The 21,766-nt window shown below is 38.9% G+C and overlaps 3 protein-coding genes across 5 annotated transcripts in view; all 3 read right to left on the bottom strand.

Moving 5' to 3' along the window:
- Nucleotides 1–1,169: 1,169 nt before the first annotated feature.
- nme3 (NME/NM23 nucleoside diphosphate kinase 3) lies at nucleotides 1,170–9,957 on the bottom strand. 3 transcript variants are annotated; one of them, XM_041816759.1, is made up of 5 exons: nucleotides 9,838–9,957; nucleotides 4,118–4,248; nucleotides 3,927–4,028; nucleotides 2,656–2,768; nucleotides 1,170–2,144 (listed from the first exon to the last, which is right to left on the bottom strand). In XM_041816759.1, exons 1-5 carry the CDS (start codon nucleotides 9,881–9,883, stop codon nucleotides 2,027–2,029), a joined length of 510 nt encoding a protein of 169 aa, XP_041672693.1. In that variant the 5' UTR covers nucleotides 9,884–9,957; the 3' UTR covers nucleotides 1,170–2,026. The 3 variants fall into 3 exon arrangements, with proteins under 3 accessions (XP_041672693.1, XP_041672691.1, XP_041672692.1); XM_041816757.1 differs by lacking the exon at nucleotides 9,838–9,957 and adding an exon at nucleotides 8,931–9,593; XM_041816758.1 differs by lacking the exon at nucleotides 9,838–9,957 and adding an exon at nucleotides 5,726–5,825.
- Nucleotides 9,958–11,787: 1,830 nt separating this feature from the next.
- Nucleotides 11,788–21,766, bottom strand: part of mrps34 (mitochondrial ribosomal protein S34) — a 21,163-nt gene continuing 11,184 nt past the window's right edge. The window contains exons 3-5 of the mRNA XM_041816761.1: nucleotides 12,630–12,746; nucleotides 12,485–12,527; nucleotides 11,788–12,282 (exon numbers count right to left, since the gene is read on the bottom strand). Coding sequence (XP_041672695.1) covers nucleotides 11,984–12,282; nucleotides 12,485–12,527; nucleotides 12,630–12,746 — 459 coding nt within the window. The 3' untranslated portion in view covers nucleotides 11,788–11,983. The remainder of the gene's footprint in view (nucleotides 12,283–12,484; nucleotides 12,528–12,629; nucleotides 12,747–21,766) is intronic.
- spsb3a (splA/ryanodine receptor domain and SOCS box containing 3a) overlaps nucleotides 17,846–21,766 on the bottom strand; it is a 7,601-nt gene continuing 3,680 nt past the window's right edge. The window contains exons 4-7 of the mRNA XM_041816743.1: nucleotides 21,539–21,726; nucleotides 20,364–20,466; nucleotides 20,156–20,281; nucleotides 17,846–19,684 (exon numbers count right to left, since the gene is read on the bottom strand). Of these exons, the coding sequence (XP_041672677.1) occupies nucleotides 19,293–19,684; nucleotides 20,156–20,281; nucleotides 20,364–20,466; nucleotides 21,539–21,726 (809 nt within the window). The 3' untranslated portion in view covers nucleotides 17,846–19,292. The remainder of the gene's footprint in view (nucleotides 19,685–20,155; nucleotides 20,282–20,363; nucleotides 20,467–21,538; nucleotides 21,727–21,766) is intronic.

The raw sequence follows: 21,766 nt of genomic DNA, 5'->3' as shown, positions 1-21,766 counted from the left end.
TTATTCATAGGCAAAGATTTGTAGGCGTTAAACCACATTTTTTATTTTTTTTAAATCTTCAGCTGAATTGTATCTTCCAAGCTTTTTTAGAGAATAAATGAAGGATACCATTTTTAGTAAATCACAAAATATATTTAGTGAACACCCTGACATCCAATTAAATGTGCCTTTATGATGCATCTTCACATTGATATTTAATGGTCATGTATAATTTTGCATACAGATATTTATTTAAGTATTTTACTTTTTGTAAAATTTTAACTTCGTTTATTTTGATATTATTATGTATAATAAAAAGTTGACTTTATATTCATAAATATTGCTTTTGGTAAATAATTTCATTTCACAGATTTTTTTTCTAGCACCCTGTTCATTTTTAAATTTATTCTTTGCTTTATTTTGGACTTATTTCATCCCCTGTATTTTTTTGCACATTTCTGTTTCTGTTCTTTGTTACACAGAACAGCACTTTATTATTATTATTATTATTATTATTATCGTCATTATATTATTATTATTATTATTATCGTCATTATTATTATTATTATTGTTGTTGTTGTTTTTATATTATTATTATTATTATTATTATTATCGGTATTATTATTATTATTATTATTATCATTATTATTATTATTATCAATATTATCATTATTATTATCATTATTATTATACTAACCCTTTATTGTACAGTTTCAGGGGTGGCAGTAGCTCAGTCTGTAAGGATTTGGGATGGAGGAGGATCGCCGGTTCAAGTCCTGGTGGGACCATATCTGGACTTTGGCCTGGTAGCTGGAGAGGTTCCAGTTCACTTCCTGAGTACTGTCAGCATGGCCTTGAGTAATGCGCTGACCCCTAACCGTGTTTGAACAAGAGCAGCAAGGCCATCACTCTGACATTTCTCATTAGTGTTTGTCCATGTTGTTTGCATGTAACTCAGCCCATGTGTGTAAACTGTGAAGTATATCTTCTATTCAGTTGATATTGTTTATACAGAGTTCAGAAAAGGCTTTGAGGAGATTCTCATCCCCCCTTATATTGATTTCAAATATACTGTTCCTTTTTTCCCTTCAAAACTTCAATGCTGACCTTCAACTAACCCCATAAACTGACGGATGATTTAAATGCTAAATGAAAGCCATGCATGTCTAGAAAAGCAGCCATTATTCCTCTAGTGTCTTAAATGTTTTTATTGCAGGAGAAAAATGTCCATTTATCTGATTATTAAAGCTCATTCAGAACCACAAAGATCTAATGTATTTATCTGGAGGGCAAATTTCAGCAGAAATGGATAAAAACATACAGAGTTGTTTATTTTTGCATTGATACAAACATTTAAGACCTCCCACTGCTCCACATTCAAAGCTTATTGCTAAAACACTGTAAACATGAAGGATGTCACACACTCTTCGGTTAAATCAGGCAACAGTTGTGTTTCATTATTTCTCATTAGATTACATACATTTGTAACGTCTGCAAGTATAAAAAGTCACTGCAGGGACGTGGGAACACCTTTGGAAAGTACATTTTTAAGGACCACTGCATTCATTTGCATCTTAGTTAAACATGAATGGACAAACACGTTCCTGAGAACCTCTCTCTATTTTCACCGCTGATAAGGCCGAGGTAAGGTAGTTTATTTTTCTGACTCTAGTCCTCTTCTCCTTTTCCTGATGCAGAAATTCAAGCTGTGTTTATTTGCATCAAACCAGCTGATTTGAGGCAAATTTATTCGTGCAACATTTGACCAAGAACATGTTTTTTCAAGTCACAGATAGAAATATTGCTCATTCAGTGCATGTGTGCTTTGTTAAGTTGTTCCACCTCAGACACGTAGAAACGACACAGAAGATCCACTTTTACTTAAAAAAAAAAAAAAAAAAAAAAAAAAAGAAGCAGGAAGAGATGCAGCAGTGCCTCCTAACAATCTGAGGTTTTGGGGAAAAGAAATCATCTTGTGGTGGCCCTAAAAGTAAAATCAATCCTGGACGGTTCACCTAAAGGACAGAGAATAGCAGAACTTAAGGCTTTAGTTGTAGATCCATCGGCTGCTCTCGTCCTCCCAGCACTGGAGCTCATTCTGATGAAACCACAGCGAGATTTCTTTCTGAGCGCTCTCCACCGAGTCGCTGCCGTGGATCACGTTCCTGAAACAGCACAGACTCGTTCAGGACGTTTAGACACATGCAGGCCAGGTTCAACTGGTTCATACATTGGTTTATTAAAGGAGGAATAGACACTGTTCGCTATAGTTCAGTCAGATGATGACTGGTTGTGTTTTCTATTTATAAAAGAAACCTTAAAGAGGAGACAACATGTAAACTCCACATTAGAGCGATCTGCCTTGGATTTGAACCAGAAACCTTCTCCTGGGACTCCCTAACTCCTGGCATGTTAAAACATTTTTACTTTCTGAACACCAAATGATCAGTATTTTTTTAAGTTAAGGTGATTCAATGATAGTAGTAGGGAAAAGATCGCCCTGGAGAGTTGAATGTTATCCTGCTAAGACCAGAGCACCAAACTTCCTTTCTCACAGCTTCACTGCAGCGTTAAAGTTCATTAGAAAACAAAGAAACGAGAAAATAAGTCAACGCTGCTGTAAAAAGACCTTTAGTCTTCCCCACAGAGGAGAGAGGAGCCATCAGCTGATCTTACCTGCCCACCTCCACGCAGAAATCTCCTCGGATTGTTCCGGGCAGAGAGTCAGCCGGGTTGGTCTCTCCCAGCATCTTCCGTGCTGTTTTCACCACGTCTAGCCCCTCCCACACCTGAACAAACGCAGAAATGGACATGACTACAACATACAGAATACAACAAGGTAGAGGTACTTCTTTAGGAGCCGTCTGATTAAAAGCTCAGAGTTTAAGAATGTTCTAGAGCAGTGGTTCTCAACCTTTTCAGCCCGGGACCCCAGAATAAAGGTGCCAGAGACCGGGGATCCCCACTGGACCTGAAGCTGGTTGAACAGCATTGAACACTCAAGAATAGTCATGTACACACAAGGCCGCCCATAAAGAGGGATAGAGGGGACGGTTTCTGGGACCCAGCCAAACTGGGGGCCCATGGAGGTCAGGAAAATCATGATCCATTGTGAAGTTAAGCTGTGAAAACCATATTTCATATTTGACCTAAATAATAACCACTCTTATCAAGGAAAAACTAATATCTCTATCTGTTCAGATGTGTAGTAAAAAGCCTTCTTAACATGAAAAGAACTTTTGTTAAAAAAAAACATTTAAAAAGGGGAAAAAAATTGCTTAAATTAGTTAATAATGGCAAAAAATGGTAAAAAGGTGTTAAAATTTGATTTTTTAAGATCATCAATGGGTTAAAAGTGGCAAAACAGACACAAAAAGGGGTAAAAGGGGATTAAAAAGTGGCTGAAATGGCTTTGGAGTGCAAAAAATGGGGGAAATTAGATGGACTGGGATGAGAAATTGAATTAAACCAGCAAAATTGGGAGGACTGTGGTTAATTGGGCAAAAAGGGGTGTAAAAATTGGTTAATAGTGGCAATAATGAGGCAACAATAGGCAGAAAATGGCAAGAATTGGTTAAGAAGTGACAAAAACAGGCAGAAAAAAGTGGTGAAAAGGGTGTAAAATTGACACAAGTGGGTTTCAAGTGGCAGAAATGTGCTAAAACTGGCAAAACGTGTGTTATAAAATGATGAAAAGTGATTCAAATTTGGTAAAATTGGTGTAAAGAGGCAAGAGTGTAGTTCAAAAAAAAAAAATTTTTTTAAAGGCATCTGGTGACCCCATCTTACTGTCTCGCGACCCCAAATGGGGTCCCGACCCCACGGTTGAGAACCACTGTTCTAGAGCGTTGATGAAACAGACTATTAGCTGTCATCAGGCAAACCGGAGGCCCTCATCTGTAATCTCTGGCACCTGAACAGGTGTGCAGAATAAGGAGGGATCTCACCATGGCCACCACGGGTCCAGACCTCATGTAGTTGATGAGTCCCTTGAAAAAGGGTCTGTTCCTCAGCTCCCAGTAGTGTTCTTTAAGGAGCTCCTCAGAGGCCTGGAGCAGCAAACAGACAGAACTAAAGCAGACAGAAGCGGAGCATTGTTCCAGGTATGACTAGTTTAATAAGAGGAAAACCACCGTACCTGCACCAGTTTGAGTCCCACCAGTTTGAACCCCTTTCTCTCAAAGCGATGGATGATTTCTCCCACAAGTCTCCGCTGCACGCCATCTGGTTTCACGGCGATGAAGGTGCGCTCGTTCACACCTGTCCAGCCTGGGAACAAAGATCATGAGGGGGAAATTCAGATTAAAGTCCCTGTGAAGTGAAATCAGACTTAGCGTCCTAACACTCCAGAAATGTTGGAATCTGGTTTCTGTAAGCGAGAAAACTCTGAGATCTACATGTGACTGAACTCTGGATTTAGACTGTTGGAAAGTTTTTCACCTCCTTCCTGGCTGGGTTTAATGTGGTCTATGGATCATTGAAAGCAGGGTTGGGTTAGGGTTCATCTAATAAGACTGGTCCTTTTTCATAAGTTGGTATTGCAGATTACAGAAGAGATCGTTTTCTAGTAATGAGAATTTAGAAAAATCTAGACGCTCCTCTAATGTTAAAGATCTACCAGTAGATCTAGAGGGACTCCTGCACTACAGCACAGATTAAACATCTACTCATTTCATTTCTAGAGTTTGCTTTAAGCCGATTAGAAGGAGTCACTTTCTACAGTTGGCCAGCTGGACCAGAGGGAAACCATCCAGCTTTTAGCCATTAGTGAAGCAGTTAGCTTAAATTACAATAAGAACTAGAATAAAATAAGCCTTATTATACTTCTTTAGATGTACAAACAGATATAAAAACCTATCAGTATAAAAGACAGAGCTTTGAAACGTTAGTAACAGTTAGAGTGGTGCAGATAAAGAACCAGGAGCTTCAGTATCAGGCGTTACTGTTAGCAGCCTCTCTGAGCAACCCGACCCCCAGACCTCCATACAGAACACGGTCCCAGAGTGAACAAATCCGTAAACGACTACCGTTTCGTCTCCGTGTGGATGGCCAACCACATCCCTTTGAAACGATTATGTCACACATAGCGTAGCTCTCTAAGACGCCTGCGCAGGTCTGGCCCAAACAACAATGGCGGGTTACAGGGTTGTGTTGGTGCTGCAGAAGCTACTGAGCTTGTTATGGTTTTAACAGCAACATCTGATTCTCCTTTACCCAGTCACCCAAAACGCTGTTTCCATGTGAATGAAACGCCAGTACAACAAAAAACTTTTGTGTGTACTCCTGAATTCGTCGCCGTGTGGGCGGGGCCCAAGTCCTCGCTGTCAGCAGCGCTCAGCGCCCCTGTTAGTTTCACTGTCGTGTTTTTATATCAGCACAGAGCCCAAACAACTAAAAACACAGAGACAGATAACACACGGTCTATCACGTCATCAGTGTTCTTCAAATTCACTCCAAGTTTAAAAATAACTTCCTGACTTGAAAGAGAAGGACGGTTTATTAATACTCTGGGATTTCGCTCTCTCTGCAGCTCCTGACGCTCAAACTAAAGATGGAAATCTTCACCTGGACCACTACCGTTACACAGGCTCCAGATCCTTCAGGTTCTGTCCAGCCCTTTAGATCTCAGTGACCTTTGGTGACCTCCTGGTGGGTTCAGTCTAAAGTTACAGACAGCTGGTCTTTACTTTCTGTTCTCCATAATAAACACGGTTCATGATGAAATTCTACAGAGAAATCTCCTCACCGCCGTCTCCAGTGCGAGCCCGTTTGAGTCTCAACCCTCCCAGCTCCTGCTGCAGACTTCTCTGTGACCTTTTTCTCCGCTCCATTGCAGCAGATTTGGACCCTGAATGCACCAATGGAGGCTCACCATAACAGGAACTCTAACCGTGCGTTCAGGGGCAGCCGAAAAAAATCAGGAATGAGAGGCCTGGGCTGAGCTATTTAACATGAGGGCCAGAGGTGGAAAGTAACTGATTACAATATTCAGATTACTGTAATTCAGTGGTTCTTTTCTGTGCACTTGAACTTTTTTGAGGACATTTTGAAATCAGTACTTTTATTTTAGTATGTTACCATAGTAACCATACTTTCACATGAGTACTATACTCCTGTATGTGTCCCGCTCCTTCTAGTCGTAGTTTTTATCATGTTTTAGTTGGAAAACAGCAAGAAACGTGAAAAATAGAAATCCACCAATCTTCCCTTTTAATCCATCATTAAAGAAAATATAAAGTCTTGTTTCAATAGATTGAGGTTCTGGTACGGAAGCCCAAATGTGCCAAAGTGAACAAAACTAAAACCCCAAAGTCATAATAGTAAACCCCCTGATAGCAGGGGTGGAAAGTAAATTATACTTACTTAGAGTACTGCATTTGAGAAACTTTTGAAGTTACTTGTACTTTTCTGAGGACATTTTGAAATAAGTACTTTTACTTCTACTTTAGTAAGTTTCTCTTCAGTACTGTACCGCTGCACTTTTTCCTCATAACAACCAAAAACAGCTGACCTTCTTTTGCTCTCATTTCTGGTGGATTTCTGTTGTTTTTGATGTGAGACGTATTTGCGCCATGAGTGAAGTTATCCACTGAGCTAGAGTCAGAGTTACATAGGGGCATTTCTTCACCAGCTGCGTTGGGTTAGGGTTACCACAGATTTTACAGACTTACTGCAGCTCTAATTATAAAACATTCCTTTCAAATGTGTAGTTTAGTTATATATGACTATATGAAGTAGGGCTGGGCGATTATGGCAAAAATCAAAATCACAATTAATTGAACTTTTTACCTCGATTACGACTAATGAAGGATTATTCCACCCCCAACCTCCGACTCGGTTTCTTCTGTAAATATCTGTAGAATCTTAAAACAAAGAACTGAAAGGTACATGCACATATCAACAGCCTATACTTATTTATTGAAACATTTGAAATCAAAACACACATCAGCTGAAATGAAAATGTTTTTCATAAAAAGTCAAATTTTTTCCAAGAAAAGGGGAAAAATTGAAATAATTGCCAAGGCAGGTTGATGTGGGTTGGAGGTTTTAAATGTCTGTCTCAGTTATTTTTCCATTAATTGCCCAGCTCTAATATGAAGTGTCAAATTTAACTCTACATGAGTTTAGGTGACACTTTGATTTTTTTCGGTTTATTTGACTTTATTATAAGGGAGCGACTTTACCTGAACAACCTGCTTGGAGATTGATTCTCTTGTTGTTCTTGCTGATAAGGAAAGATCAGAACTTTCTGTACAACTCCTCTGTAGCTACTCAGTACTTAAAGTTAACTTTAAATTTAATACGTTTTGCTTTGAGTAGATTTATCGCCCAGTACTTTTACATTTACTTAAGTAAGTTTTAACCAAAATGACTGTACTTTTACCTGAGTACACTAGTCCTGTTTGTTTTCCACCTCTGGTAAATCGCTCCTCAACAAAAGAGATCCTAAAGTCAGTAAATTTGGTGTTAAGAACAAAGAGCAGAGTTTGTAGACTCTTTTTCAATTTACAGAGAAACACTGCGACCAACTCCATATTCAGCTCATTTTATAGACTGGAAATTTAAAGCTCCCTATGGCTCAGATTAAATAAAAAGATTTTAGCTCCTTTTTGAGGTTATATTGTTTTTTTCCTCTTTTAAATATTCAGCCAAACCTCAGCTCACCTCCAAAATATTGGCAACGTTTAAGCACCGGTGGATTTTTTCATTGTACAGCAAAGTTTGATTAATGATTCATTTATTAATAATAATAATTTTTTTTTTTTTTAAAAACCCTCTCTTGTATGTCAGAAGCAGATTTTTTTAGTTTCAGCACGTTTCCATTAAATAAATCGATAAAATAGTGGGGGTTGTATCGTTTTTCAAACATGTGGAGCTGATGATGTGTTGACAACTCTGTCAGTGTTGGTCTTTTATTTTTATCAGTGATTTAGTGATAAATGGTTTCCATGAGCATTGCTATGATCCGTTCTGAGCACGTAAACACAGCATGGTTAACCTGAAGTACCCTCTTGTTCCTAATTGATGGCTCAAACTCACCAAAATACCCAAACCAGCTTCAAAGCATGAACAGCTAAACAATCCGAGCAGCACGTGAACGCAGCATACAAAACACCATGCACCAGTCCCACAGAGTAGTGATGTGTGATACCACCGATTTCCTTTCCGATCAGATACCAAGTAAAATTCAGGCTGGTATCGCCGATGCTGATCCGATACGGATACTTGCAGTGAATTCTTAATCTTATTTAGGTTCAGCTGTGTGTAGACTCTCAAAACAGACTACACTAAAACTAAAGAATTAACAGTTTTCATACACCTGCCATTTCATATAAAAAGCTGTTACTCATTGAAATTACTATTAAAATACATAATTTAATGACAATAAAATAAATGTCACAATAATTGCATAAGTTCGTCACTACTACATTTCAAAATATTCAATTAACCATCAGTCAAAACAAATGAGACTGAAAATAATACAAGAAAAATATTTTATAGAAACAATGTTATTATCTATCTTATTTATAAAATGTTTTTCAGTTTTATCTTAGCTTTTTTTTTAGCCCTCAATGGCTGTTTTATTGCAAGTATAATGTATATTTTAGTAACACCTAGCCTATGTAATCCGCTTCAAATGTTTTACTTCACAGGTAGCCTTACCTGACTAAATCTAGGCCTACTGAATAGATGTGAGCTGATCTCAGGGACTTAGATTTTTACTCAAAGCTGAGCTCATGCAGTTGTTTATTGTGGCATTTATTTATTCCATTACCAGTTTAATAACCATATTTATATTAATGAACATTTGTGTAGAATAGGATTCTGTATCTTTAAGAATGCAGTGAACTCCCGTTGTTTGATCATTAAAATAAAACCTTAGTCTAGTAGACAGACGTATATCACTACACATTTCCAACAGCTCCTTATTCTTTCTGCTCTTTCTGTACCTGGATAGTTTCTGCCTGCAGCACCTGTCTCTCTCCTCTCCTGCTCTCTGGATCGCCTCATCATATCCTGTTTATGGTTGATTCTCAGATGTTTAACTGTCTTAATACTTAACTGTCTTCTCACATACATAACGCGCCGCGTCGTTGCTGTCTGTGGAGCTGAAATATGTCCCCACATGACTGCGTTTTAGGGAGCAGCAGCACGTTGTGACCAGCGACGCTCTTATAGAGCCGTATTACACATGTGACTGACAGGCGGAAGAAGAAGTAGTTCCCACTAACTGGGAATCATTACAACAAGTTTGCGATGGTGTTTTTACTCTACGCTGTATTCCTGTTAATGGTAAACTACACATTTGTCCACATTTATTAAAATATCGATATTTTTGTATGAGAATCGATTCTAAAACGTAAGACTCTGGTATCGGAGGGATCGAGACTTCAGTATCGATCCGCACATCACTACCACAGAGAGGAGACACGTGGACAGACTTTGGGGGTTAAACAAAGATTAAAATAAGTTTTTACACAACAAACCAATAAACTGACATGCGGTGACGTTCACGGGACAAACATGTCGAGTCTGAAGCAAAAAACAACCGAGCTAACGTGTTTCTTTACTGTTTTTGTTAACGAAGCACCGACAGGCATCGGTTAATACCCATGATTCAAAGCAGAGCAACTTTAAACTGACTCTAGTTCACATTAACACTAGTAGAAACACTGTTAGAGTCATTAACACCATTATTATTATTTCACCATTAAAGTCCAGACAGCCTCCATCTGCTGCTCTCCCGGCTGGACACTGTGATAAATTCATGAAATAAATGATCCAGAGTGAACGAAAGTCAAGGGTCATATAGTTAGGGTAAAGTTAGATAACACATGAATAACATTAAACACCCACCTGATTTCAAAACGAAGGCAAACACAGACAGAAACAGGCAGATCATTGTCGCTAAAGGACGGAGCACACAGGAAAAGAAGGACGTGAACACGTAAACGCAACACGGACGTATTTACGTAAAGACGTACGTTACTTAAACCAGTGAAGTTTAAAAATCAATACATGCTTAACTGTTATTTGGTTCCTTCTGTGGTGCCATAGAAACAGGCAAAAATCCAAGATGGCAGCGTCCTTGGAGGGGACCCTCCCTATGTATGAATAAAAGGCTTATTCTGAGTTAATTTAAAACATAAATTTAAAAAATCTGTTATCAGATGTCAGCACTAATTTAGATCAATCTGCTTATAAATGTTATGTTTCATTTTCACCAAGCTTGTTTTGCTAAATGCTAATAGGCTAAATATTACACACTGCACCTTTAATCTATATTGTAGTTATCAGTCTTCATTTTAGTGTAAAACACAAATCATTAACTTGTCTTTACTGAGTATTATTGTTGGCGTGTTAATACTGCCCTCCTGTGGTAAAAGTGAGGAACTGCAGCCGATTGCTGTACCGTCTAATGACCACTAGAGGGCAATGACACTCACAGTGCACTGGGCAAGGCACCAAAAGGATCGACTGTAAAGTAGCTTTTTGTAAAGAAATGTTATAGCTTTAAATATATTTATGTGTTAAATATGTAAATATATATATATATATATTGCATATATTTGAATAAAACATATTCGTATTTTATCGTTTTATTGGGGATTTCTATTCTAGTTTCCAGTTGATTAGTTTGCTGATCAGTGTCACTGCCCTCTGCTGGTCGTAAGGGAAAACTGCAACCGTTTGCCACAGGACCACAGTGTAAACACACTAACGTGTTCATAGTGATAAAAATGTTTTCCTCTTCATATTTTACTATTAAATTAATATTGATATCTACAGAACAGCCCATCCAGGAATAATGAGGATACAGTTTATATTTTAAGTTGATTTTATGAGTAGAAAAAGGAACACTGTCAATAGTCAGGCCTTATAGAAAATATTAAAACATTCTTTTAAAAGCAGAAATATATGTCAAAAGTTAAAACGTTTTGATGGAATATTATGATCATGGTTTTTGTAGTAAAATGCTCTAAATGTGCTGATTATTATCCAGTTCTGATGAGTTTTCCAGTCATTAACTTTATTAATTATCCCCCATGATCCTTTGCCCTTCCTCCTCTGTTTCATCAGCTTTGCTGAATCCTCAGATAAAAACTAACAGATCAAGAGCTGAGACTACAAAATAAAACACATTAGCTTCTGATGTACTCAATTTAATGATTTCTAGATAGATATTGAAAATTAGTTTTCTATTTTCTATTGGACTTAAATATTTCATGGCATATTTATAGGTTCTGATAAAGCCTGTTAGTAACATTTACAAAATGTAAATATATACAAATATGCACATTAAGGAGTGATTAGAGAACGTACTTCAATGTGAAACTGACAGAGATTAGATTATTGTACTCCAGTAAATGTGCAGGTACTCCTGTTAGAACCTACTTTAGTAGACGTAAGCGCTCAGGTCTATAAATCTACTTTGTTGTGCTTTAATCTGTCAGTATCAATAAAAAGGTTAAAGCCATCTGCTCTAAAGTTGTTTTACCCATGCTGCATTGGTCCTGACTTTCAGTCAGTGCATTTCTAACGTGCATGCAGAGATGTAGACAGGAACGGACAGAACATTCTTATTTAGACCTCACTCCAAAAACACTCTTCCCTTTAAACTTTGCCCAAATGTTCACGTCAACTCAAGATTAAAACATTAGGGTTTAGAGGTCAAAGGTCACTAACCAGCCCAGCCTTTCTGTTTGACCAATTCCTGTACTTCAGCAGAGACATGTAGTTCTAGTTTTATATTAAAGACGTCTGTGAAGGGAGACTAAAATCACCCACACACACAGAAACATGGAGGATCTTTAACTCAAATTTAATAACAATAATATCACACAGACACTGAGAGAGGCCGGCTGTGGTGAACAAAGCCGAGAGGTCATTAACGTCCAGGGGTCAGCAGGATATCAGAGGACATGGAGACGAGGGCTCCCACAGTTTTTATTCTGTCTCCACTGATTGGTCCAAAAAAAGTCTGATCACTGCCCTTCACTCTTCACACCGCCGTCTCCTGCATGCTCCTCCTCTCCTGCTCCTGCTTTCTGAAATATTCTCTGTTGAACACAACGTCTCTCTTTAGAGGCAGCATCGGCTCCTCACTCATCACGCTGCCTCTCTCTTTCCTGTGCTGGGCAAACATCATGGCGCGGAGAAGAGGAGGGTACGGCACGGAACGCACGGGCGGCTCAGGGAGCGGCTGGAAGTCCTTAAACTGCTGCTCCATGTGTTTGGGAATCAGGCGCCAGTCGTGGTACATCACCTTATCGATCTCCTTCACATCGTCCTCCTGTTTACCTGCAAACAAAAATGAAACGCGGTCACGGCATGAAGCTGGTTATGAGGGCGATTATTATTTCATTCAATCAGAGTGTCAGAAAACAGAACGCTCCTTTAACAAGATCCTCATCCCGGCTTTAAGTCAAACACCCTCCACCATCTTCTTGCATTAAATTAACAGACCACAGCCATTTCTCACTCTCTGTTTTTCAGAGCTCACCTTTGTAGGTGAGAACCCCCCAGGCTCTGCCGTGATCCATGTTCTATAAAAATATGTGAGAGGAAAATCATGACTGGTGTTTCAACAGACAAATCAGAACTTATTTTCACAGGATTCAGACGCCTTACTCATCGCCGGCTCTCACCTCAGACGTGTAGTCCACTTTGACCTTGGTGACCTGCCAGTAGCTCGGCTCCGGGTGATCCTCCAGCCACGACTTCCGGGTAAAAAGACGACCCACTCCAAACATCCTCATGCCCGCTCTGTTTGTTTGGATCAATAAAGGCCAGGCTCTCCTCACTGATTCTTGATCTATGGAAATCACGGGCAGCATCTTCCCTCAGAGGCCGCTCCACTGGTCTCAGTAGTCCAGAAAAAGAAAGTTACTTCTGGGATAGATAAGTCAGAGTTTTTGTAGGCCCGGATCTTCCGAGCCATTGTCCATCCTGAGACGGATATCAGTGAAAGTGCTTTTCTTCACCTGACCGGCGTGAGTATGGGCGGCGGATCCTCACTGATAAACTGCTGTCAGAGTTCATCATGGAGGAGAAAAACACAGAAATGAGAAAATATTCCACTAATATTCCACCAAACCAAGATTCTTACAGTGCTGCTTTCAAAATAAAATCTGTTTGTTTGGATCTTTCAAAATAAAATATATACAACCCTACAGTTTCTTCAGATCTAAAATGAGAATATCTAGATTTACAGTGCTGCTTTCAAAATTCCTCTGCTACAACCCTACAGTATTCGCTCCACTGGGTTTCAAAATAAAATATAGCGGGTTAGAAAAAGAAAGTTAGGATAGATAAGTCAGAGTTTTTTAATCTGGGCTTTTATTTTAAGGGCCTTATTGTCCATCCTGAGACGGATATCAGTGAAAACTGTTTACCTGACCGGTTATCAATTATTCAAGTTTGGAAGTGTGTATTTCTCAACTCTAAACATGCAAGTATTAGGTAGCATAAAATATACAACCCTACAGTTTTTACAGTGCTGCTTTCAAAATAAAATATACAACCCTACAGTTTTTACAGTGCTGCTTTCAAAATAAAATATACAACCCTACAGTTTTTACAGTGCTGCTTTCAAAATAAAATATATACAACCCTACAGTTTTTACAGTGCTGCTTTCAAAATAAAATATACAACTCTACAGTTTTTACAGTGCTGCTTTCAAAATAAAATATACAACCCTACAGTTTTTACAGTGCTGCTTTCAAAATAAAATATATACAACCCTACAGTTTTTACAGTGCTGCTTTCAAAATAAAATATACAACTCTACAGTTTTTACAGTGCTGCTTTCAAAATAAAATATACAACCCTACAGTTTTTACAGTGCTGCTTTCAAAATAAAATATACAACCCTACAGTTTTTACAGTGCTGCTTTCAAAATAAAATGATTATTTTCAAAATAATGTAGGGTTACTCTCTTGTGAAAATAAATGCACCAGTTACTCTAGTGGCTCTGTGAAACACAGACATGTTTTTACCATTTAAAACCAGAATCCGGTTTTGTGAGACCTCCATCTAAAAAACATGATCGATTAGTTATTTAAAACCTAAATCTAATAAATATAAAAGTCTAAGAAGACTATGATCAGGTCATCAGATTCAGAATAATCGAATAATCGATCTAAAATGAAGGTTGGTGATAAAACCTGCTGGCTTTTCTTTAATCATTTAGCAAAATTTAAGGAAATAATCTTGTAATCCGTGTTTAGGAGTGTGATGAGCCTCCAGTTTTCTTTCTCTAAATTGTCTTTATCAGGTTTAAGAGCGTTTTTATCCTGTCGGATTCATTTTGAGACACATCCTTTAATCATTTAAACTAGCTAAAACGGCTAAACTAGCTAAAACGGCTGACCCGTCTCAGTATGACGTCATTACGCTGACATACGGTCACACCGAGCTCTGGTTTCTTCTAGAAAATGTGGATATTTAGACACAAAATTACCTGAATGTCGACTTTTCAGCATCAATAAATCCACTTGACCTCGACAGGCACAGCACACAGCTCTGTTGGTCCGACCGAAAAAGAGTTCCGTGTGAACACACTGGCGTACTTTAGTTCCGCGTTAATATATCCTAGTGAAGAGCGATCCGTGATCAATCTAATACCAATAAATAAATAAATACATGCAGCGCTAATACTGTTAATAACGATACTTGTAACTCAGGACAGCAGCAGTACATGTAGTTATTCCATAAGTATAGACCAGGATAATGATCTTTTTAGAAATTCATGCATCATTGTTTAAGTAAAAATGTCACTGGCCCTTTGACAGCCTGTTTATAAAATCTCTGCTGAATTATCCTCTAGTGAATTATTTTGAGCTAAGGAGACAGAAAAGAATCCAAACTAGAGTAAGAGACACGGACACAGAGAGCTGCATACGAAGCATTAGTTTTATTCTCAGCTGAAAACCATGCTGATACAGAAAAAGGCGAGTAAAGGTCTTTACGTACAGTTTATTAGTACGACATGGTATACAAGAAACACCTTATTTACAGTAACAGTAAGAAAAAGTGCTCGGATGCATCAATGTGAAGACAAGTTCTGTGAGATAAGACAAAAAAACAACAGGGCTGAGCTACAGCTGAGCGCTCCATGGTTAAAGTTCTAATAATGAGGAAATAACTAAGCATGTCGTGATGGTTTAACCACGACTAATGGTCCTCTGTACCTTCACCAGTGTCAGTGCCTCCATGGGGACAGCAGATTGATCACATTAGATGCTTGTATTGCATAGAACCTGAAGCCTTTTCTACCTAAACCTCGAGGAGTGAACAAAATCAGAGACTGCATACTGTGGAGCTCCAACACCTCATTAAACACCACTTTAACACTTAAACTGCTATATTATACTCCAAAATATTAAATATTATATACAAATCTGACTCAGGAGTCAGGTTTCCAGCCATAATCATCTATTAATGCTTCATTGATCTCAAAAGAGGCTGCAGGATGCATTTTAAGAGCGCTGTAAATCCTCCCTAAGGAGCAACAAGGGGCAAGATTTCCATAAAACAGGATTTAAAATCGAGTGTGACCATAGAGTAACATGGAGAGGAGTTGGTTGAGGAACAGATGCTTCTGGAAACCCACAGAAATAAACTTGCACTAACAGATCAGTAAAAAACCTTAAAAACAGCTCACAATCTGCACGTCAGTCAAACTAACATGTTAAAAGATCCTAAAAACAAAGATGAGGTGTAACGGCATGACCTAAACATGTGCGGCAGTCTCTTTAGAGTAACATTAATCCCATATAGTTGTCAAACTTTCTAGACTTTTAGAATCTTTTAAAGAAAATCTACAGAGCCTGAAAAAATACCACAGCTTTACAGTAAAGAGATTCTATTTCACAAGACCAGAGCAGAGGAGGGGAGTGAGTCATTTACATGGTTTTGACTGAGTTTGTCTTCAGTTTCTGATAATCAAATAAAATTCTATGCAGGAAGAGAAAAGAGAGCCTCGTCTAAATTGCACAAATGCATTGGCGATGCTGGAGAGAAGCGTGGGAAACCCAGGCTCCTCTCCAGCTGTGTCTTTTTATTTTCTATTATGTCCGTTATTGTACTTCATCCTTCTCTAGTATCATAAGTGATTATATTTTTGTCTTTTACACTTTTTTTGTATTTCTCTAAATGTTTTATTTCTAGAATCCTGGTCAGAGGTCCTGTTCATTTTAAGGACACTTTTCTGCACTATGAGTCCTGAAATGAAACAGCCTGTCCAGGGGCGATTTTAGTGATTTGGATGCCCCAGGCACAGACTGACATGGGGCCTTCCTGTTTGGCTAAAACAACTGTAGCTGGTGAACAAAGCGCACCTTTGAGGTACCGAAGCCGGAGAACAGCAGAGCACACTCAGATGTGACATCTAAACCCCCAACAGTCCTTCATCAGCTCTTAAAAGCATCAGAACTCAAACTCAGCACATCCTAATATTTAGTCCAACTTAGAAAAATAGAAATAGATTCTCACTACTGGTGACAAATCTGCTCTTCTGCTGCAAGTCATACATTTTTATTTTATTGCATCCCTTTAACAGAGAGAGTAACTGACAGATTCAGGGGTTAAATACATGTAAAGGATCTAAAGGCTTCATATGAAGATGTTTTGGGGTTTTCTGAGGAGCATGGACCTCGTTGTTGGGACATGGGTTATCAAAATCTGTTTAAATGGGTTTTTACTCTCTCTTGGCCTCTTATTAGTAATTTTAGATGCATGCCCCGTATTTGATGCACAATTATAAGCGTTTATCTGGAGGCCCTTTGGTGAATGTTGACATCTAATGGTAAAACCTCCATGAGTTAATCAAACAATCCATAATATCAAGCACCTAAGTCAAATTCATGAGGCAAGAACTTGGGAGAGGAATACATCCATGAAAATCTGCATGAAAAACTCCTGAACAATGTCTAACACGTACAAATACGCCGCTGACGTTTCGGTGCACCAGCGTGTCTGAGCGACTCAGTGCAGGAGTTTATCTGCTGTTTTTTTTAGCTGATAAAGAACGGGTGACTTCTACTTTTGTTTCCATAGCATAAAACATTAATCAGGATGTTTATGTGCTCCAGACCTGCCTAAGCTCCGCCTCTTTCTCCAGTTCTACGTTGACGGCGTTTCCAACAGCAACGCTAACATCACACCAGCCGCTACTGTCTGTTAAACAAAAGGTTGCTTCATTTAAACAGTCTGAAAATTCAACGGTTTTAATATATTTGTGCGATTTAGACAGCGGGTAGAAGTTGATTAGAGCAGGGGTGTCAAACTTAAGGCCCGGGGGCCAAATCCAGCCTGTGGCCCAGTTATACCCGGCCCACCAGATCATATTTATTTCTAACTGGTCCACCAGTATAAGGTCTGCACATTTCCTCCAGTATAAAAATGTAAACTTAACCTTAATGGTTGAAAATATCCTTGTTAAGTCATCATAATTAGAAAGAGTTAAAATAATCTGACAAAAAATCAGGAATGTGGGAAAAGAAATTTGTGTTTTCACTTGGTATTTTCTAATTTAAATCTCACAGTTATGACTAAAAGTTTTGGTTTTGACTTTTTATTGCATATTTTGACCTTTTCAAATCATAATTTTGATTTTCAGACCATTCAGATACACAATTTTAATTTTTAAGTCATATTTTGACATTTTAAACTCATGAAATTGAATTTTATCTTACATTTTCGCATTTTCAGCTCCTAACTTTGAATTTTAATCACAAATATTAACCTTTTCTATTTAAAATCTTAAATTTTTAGTTCATCTTTGGCCCTTTATAACTCTAAATATTTTTAATTTTATCTCATATTTTGACACTGAGAACTCATTTAGGATTTTATCTTAAGTTTTGACTTTTAAACTCTTGATTTTGAATTTTATCTCATATGTTGACATTTTCAACTACTAAATATAACTTTTATTCCCAAATATTGGCCTTTTGGATTCCAATTTTTAAATTTTGTGTCTCATCTTTTCACCTTTAAAACTTATGATTTTGATTTCTTTAGTACTTTAACTGTTAAAGATCATGACTTTAACTGACTTTTGTAAAATCTGAAAATAATTCATCATCAATGTTACACCCCCCCCCCCATAATTCTTTACCGGTGAACATGAGGTTGACTGTTTATGGGAAATTTTTACCCGGTTAGACCCTCGGGTTAGACCCAAACCTAGAACCCGGCCCCTGCTGTGACTGAGTCTGACATCCCTGGATGAGAACATCTGAATCTACCCAGTAAGAGCGTCTGAAACTTCTATTTTTTAGACATCAATATACTTTTAATATAACTAATTTCTTATTAAAGTTCAAAATTCTGGTATAACAACACTAAAGACTAATAATCTGATTGAAAACTCTTACTATTGACAGCAATATATATTTGAGGATATCTATTTCCATATTTATATTCAGAAACTCGATATTGTCCTCTAAGAAGCGGCATAATGTTTGAGCTTTAGTCCCATAAAACTGGAGACAAAATTGTAACAAATATACGATTTTTTTTAACTTAAAAAGCAATTTGGCGATGGTGGTTATTCAATAAAAATAAATAAGAGTGCTTTTATTCTGAAGGGCAGAAGGCTGTAAGGAACACTCAGGATCAGTCTCCTTCTAATACTTCTTTCTTAATCTGTCAGAGAATTTCAGAAAGTAGTAGTGTTTGCCTCGGAGTTATGATCTGTAATAAAGACGAAAATACTCTCTGAGCTTTGGCGCTTTACTTCCTGTCTGTTCCTCTCATGGGATAAACTGTCCCTCTTACTTTGGCAAGGTCACAGAAAGCTGCAGACATGATTCAAACATGTAACAAAACTCTGGTAGTAATGACAGAGATCCAGAACATTAAACGTTGCTTGCATACGTGATGAAAACACTGAAAATATACAGTCTCTTATTCTTGAATCCCCTTTTTTGCAAATAAACTGTGATGACCACCAAAATGTGGCCATACTTGACTTCAGTGTTACACTGTACAGTCCTTTTCCTGCACCAATCCCCAAACACACGTGGCACAAGTACTGCTAAATCACCAACACCGTGTATTTGACTTTTACTGAAGCTGCTTTGGAAACTGATGAGCATGAAGACGAGTGGATGCCAGGAGAGAAGATCACAGTAAAAATGTGCCGTAACAATTCTGCACTTACGTACCACTCTGACCCGTTTCTTTTTTCACTACAGGGTGACGCTGACGTTGGGAAAGCTTGAGGCAGGTAGGAAACACTTGATTCGATGCCACTTTAACGTCTGCCAGTGTTTAAGAGGAGGTAGGAATCACCCTGACCAATCAAGTCCAGCGACATCTCTTCCTCTGAAAGGCTTCAGGGTCCGACGTGCAGCCCTCCGAGTCGCTCTCAGAGGATGACGGTCCGGCCAGCGGGGGGGCGTGAGAGCGTGACGGGCGCTCGGACCCATCGGGGCTCTCCTCTGTGGTGCCACTGTTAAGACTGAGAACCCAACCCAGTTTGTTGTGGAGCAGCTGACGAAGGCCTGGAGGCAGCGGCAGCACGTCCAAGGTGTCTATACAGTCTGGCAGCAGCTGGCGAAGGCGAGCGCAGCAGAGATAGAGCAGGGAGGTGGGAGCAGAGCATGACCTGATCACCTTCATGCTGCTTTTAGCTGCGGTGGAGCACGCCATCGGGTAAAACCTCTTATTCTGGAGCTCTGTGGCTGCAACACCTGGATCAAGAATGGAGAAAACATCAACACCTGAAAAACATACAGGCTACAGATAACGCTCGCTCAGCATTCTAGTCAAAACCCTCTGCATCAGCCATTTGTCAGCACTTTCAGGTGAAAATAAGGGATTCACAGACGCATCAGCTAAACAGCAGTACCGGCCATTGTTCATCCTTGACAAACATGGACCACCGTAAATAATCTGGACATGATCAGATGTCAGTAGCAGACGTTTGGGGTTGTGTTGAAGCAATTCAGTGCTGGTATTTAGCACACATGATCCCTGATTCAAAGGAGATTTATTATTGGGCAGAAGACGTGTAAAAAACGGCGCCATCCTCAGAGGGCCGTTGCAGCAACGGTGGAGGAAGAGAAATGAGGGAGAGAAATGCAAACAGAAGTTTTAGCTAAGAAATGGATAACTGCTGTCAAAGATAACAGCTAATGTTTAGATTCAGTTTTAGCACTGACCTATACACTTGCGATTCTTGAAGAAAGTGAGAGTGCCGTGCCAAGTGTCCAGGTGAACTCCAATGATGGAGCCCTGTCCGAACCGTGACGAGAAGTTCATTTTTTCTCCTTTATGATGCAACAAACCTGACAGAGAACAACATAATCAGACGTGATACTGCACCATAACTAAAAAGAGGATCTACGCCAGAGCAGCTGTTCATCTTACCGGTGTAAGAAAGACCCCAGCTGTCTGTGTCTTTCCCCAACAGGCTGCAGAACGTGTGTCTGTATTTGTCAAGATTAACATCTGAGGTTCCAATGCCGACCATCTGAACAGAAAAACAGGAAGAATTAAAAACTCTCATTGTGACTTAAGCTTAACCCTTAGAGCTCACGTGGCACGGATCCATATAAATCACTTGGTAACGTTTAAAGTGTAAGTCGCAGTTACTTAATTGTTTTTTCTCTGAATTATAATCTCCATGCATTCATAGCTCAGAACATTTTCTAGTGAGTCCTGGACTTTGCTGACGTTCTGGAGTCTCTGAGGACGGTGTTGTCGTAAATAACAAGAAGTGAAAAATTTATAAAAACCCTGATAACCTTTGAACCATAAGTCAGACACTCTTTTCTTCCTTGGAAAGCTGACTTTCTTGATGTTTGTTTGCTACCCTCAATGTCTCTGTAGCCCTAACGGACGCCGTTCTAGCAAGCTCAGAACATTTATGACTTTTTTGGGTCTTAACAGATTAAATCCACATTGTTAGATCCAATAAAAAGCGTCTTTTAATCAATTTTCAGTCCACTTTCAATCACTTACTTCAGCTTTTTGCACAGGGCATCGCCATGTTGTTTACCGCAATGCACTGTGGGAGGGGCGGTTGACCAGCAGTGTCTCTACTTCTTTGAGGAATGGCACAAATGAATCTAACTGCAGAAAAAGGGCATGGACTTTTTCTTTGTATAGATGCAAATATTTTGAAAACCGTCAGTCACAGAATGTTTATTTTTTCGTCGTTGTGTCCCCAAGAGATCAGAGAACAAGTCTGTGCAAAGAAAAGGCTTAGTCACAAATTTGTTTTTGTTTTATAAATAAAAATTTCTGAGTTTCAAATTCCAATTTCTTTTGTCTTTAGAGCCCTATGACATTTTTTTAAAAATCAAGTGACATTGCTGCAGTAGATATATTTTTAAAGCCCAGGTTGTCCTGAAAAAAAGGATGTGTAGAGCTTGACTGTGCACCACAGGGTTGATGTTTTATGAGCTTTTTAAGACAAAAAGTCCAGATGAGACATGATGGTGAAAAAAACAGCTGTGAGCTCTAAGGGTTAACTTGCTGTACCTTTGGATGTTAGATGATAAGAGCAGGGTGACGTTTAACGGTATAGCGTAGGGGTTTACCATGTCCGTTCCATAAACCGGAGACGTCATCTTGATCTCCCAGAAGTGCTGCCCATCGGCCAGCTCCTTAGAGCCGCGGATCGCCGCCGTGCCGCAGCTGTACTCAGAGTGGAAGTTCACTTTGCGATTGTCACAGCTCAGCATTGTTGCTGTTGATCGGCTGTTTACATCCCAAACCCAGTCAAACTCTGAAACAGTGGAGATCAGTCGGTCATTTATTACAAAGAA

This window comes from Cheilinus undulatus, linkage group 21 (assembly GCF_018320785.1).
Source record: "Cheilinus undulatus linkage group 21, ASM1832078v1, whole genome shotgun sequence".
NCBI lineage: Eukaryota > Metazoa > Chordata > Actinopteri > Labriformes > Labridae > Cheilinus > Cheilinus undulatus.
This window is presented reverse-complemented; position numbering and strand designations above follow the sequence as displayed.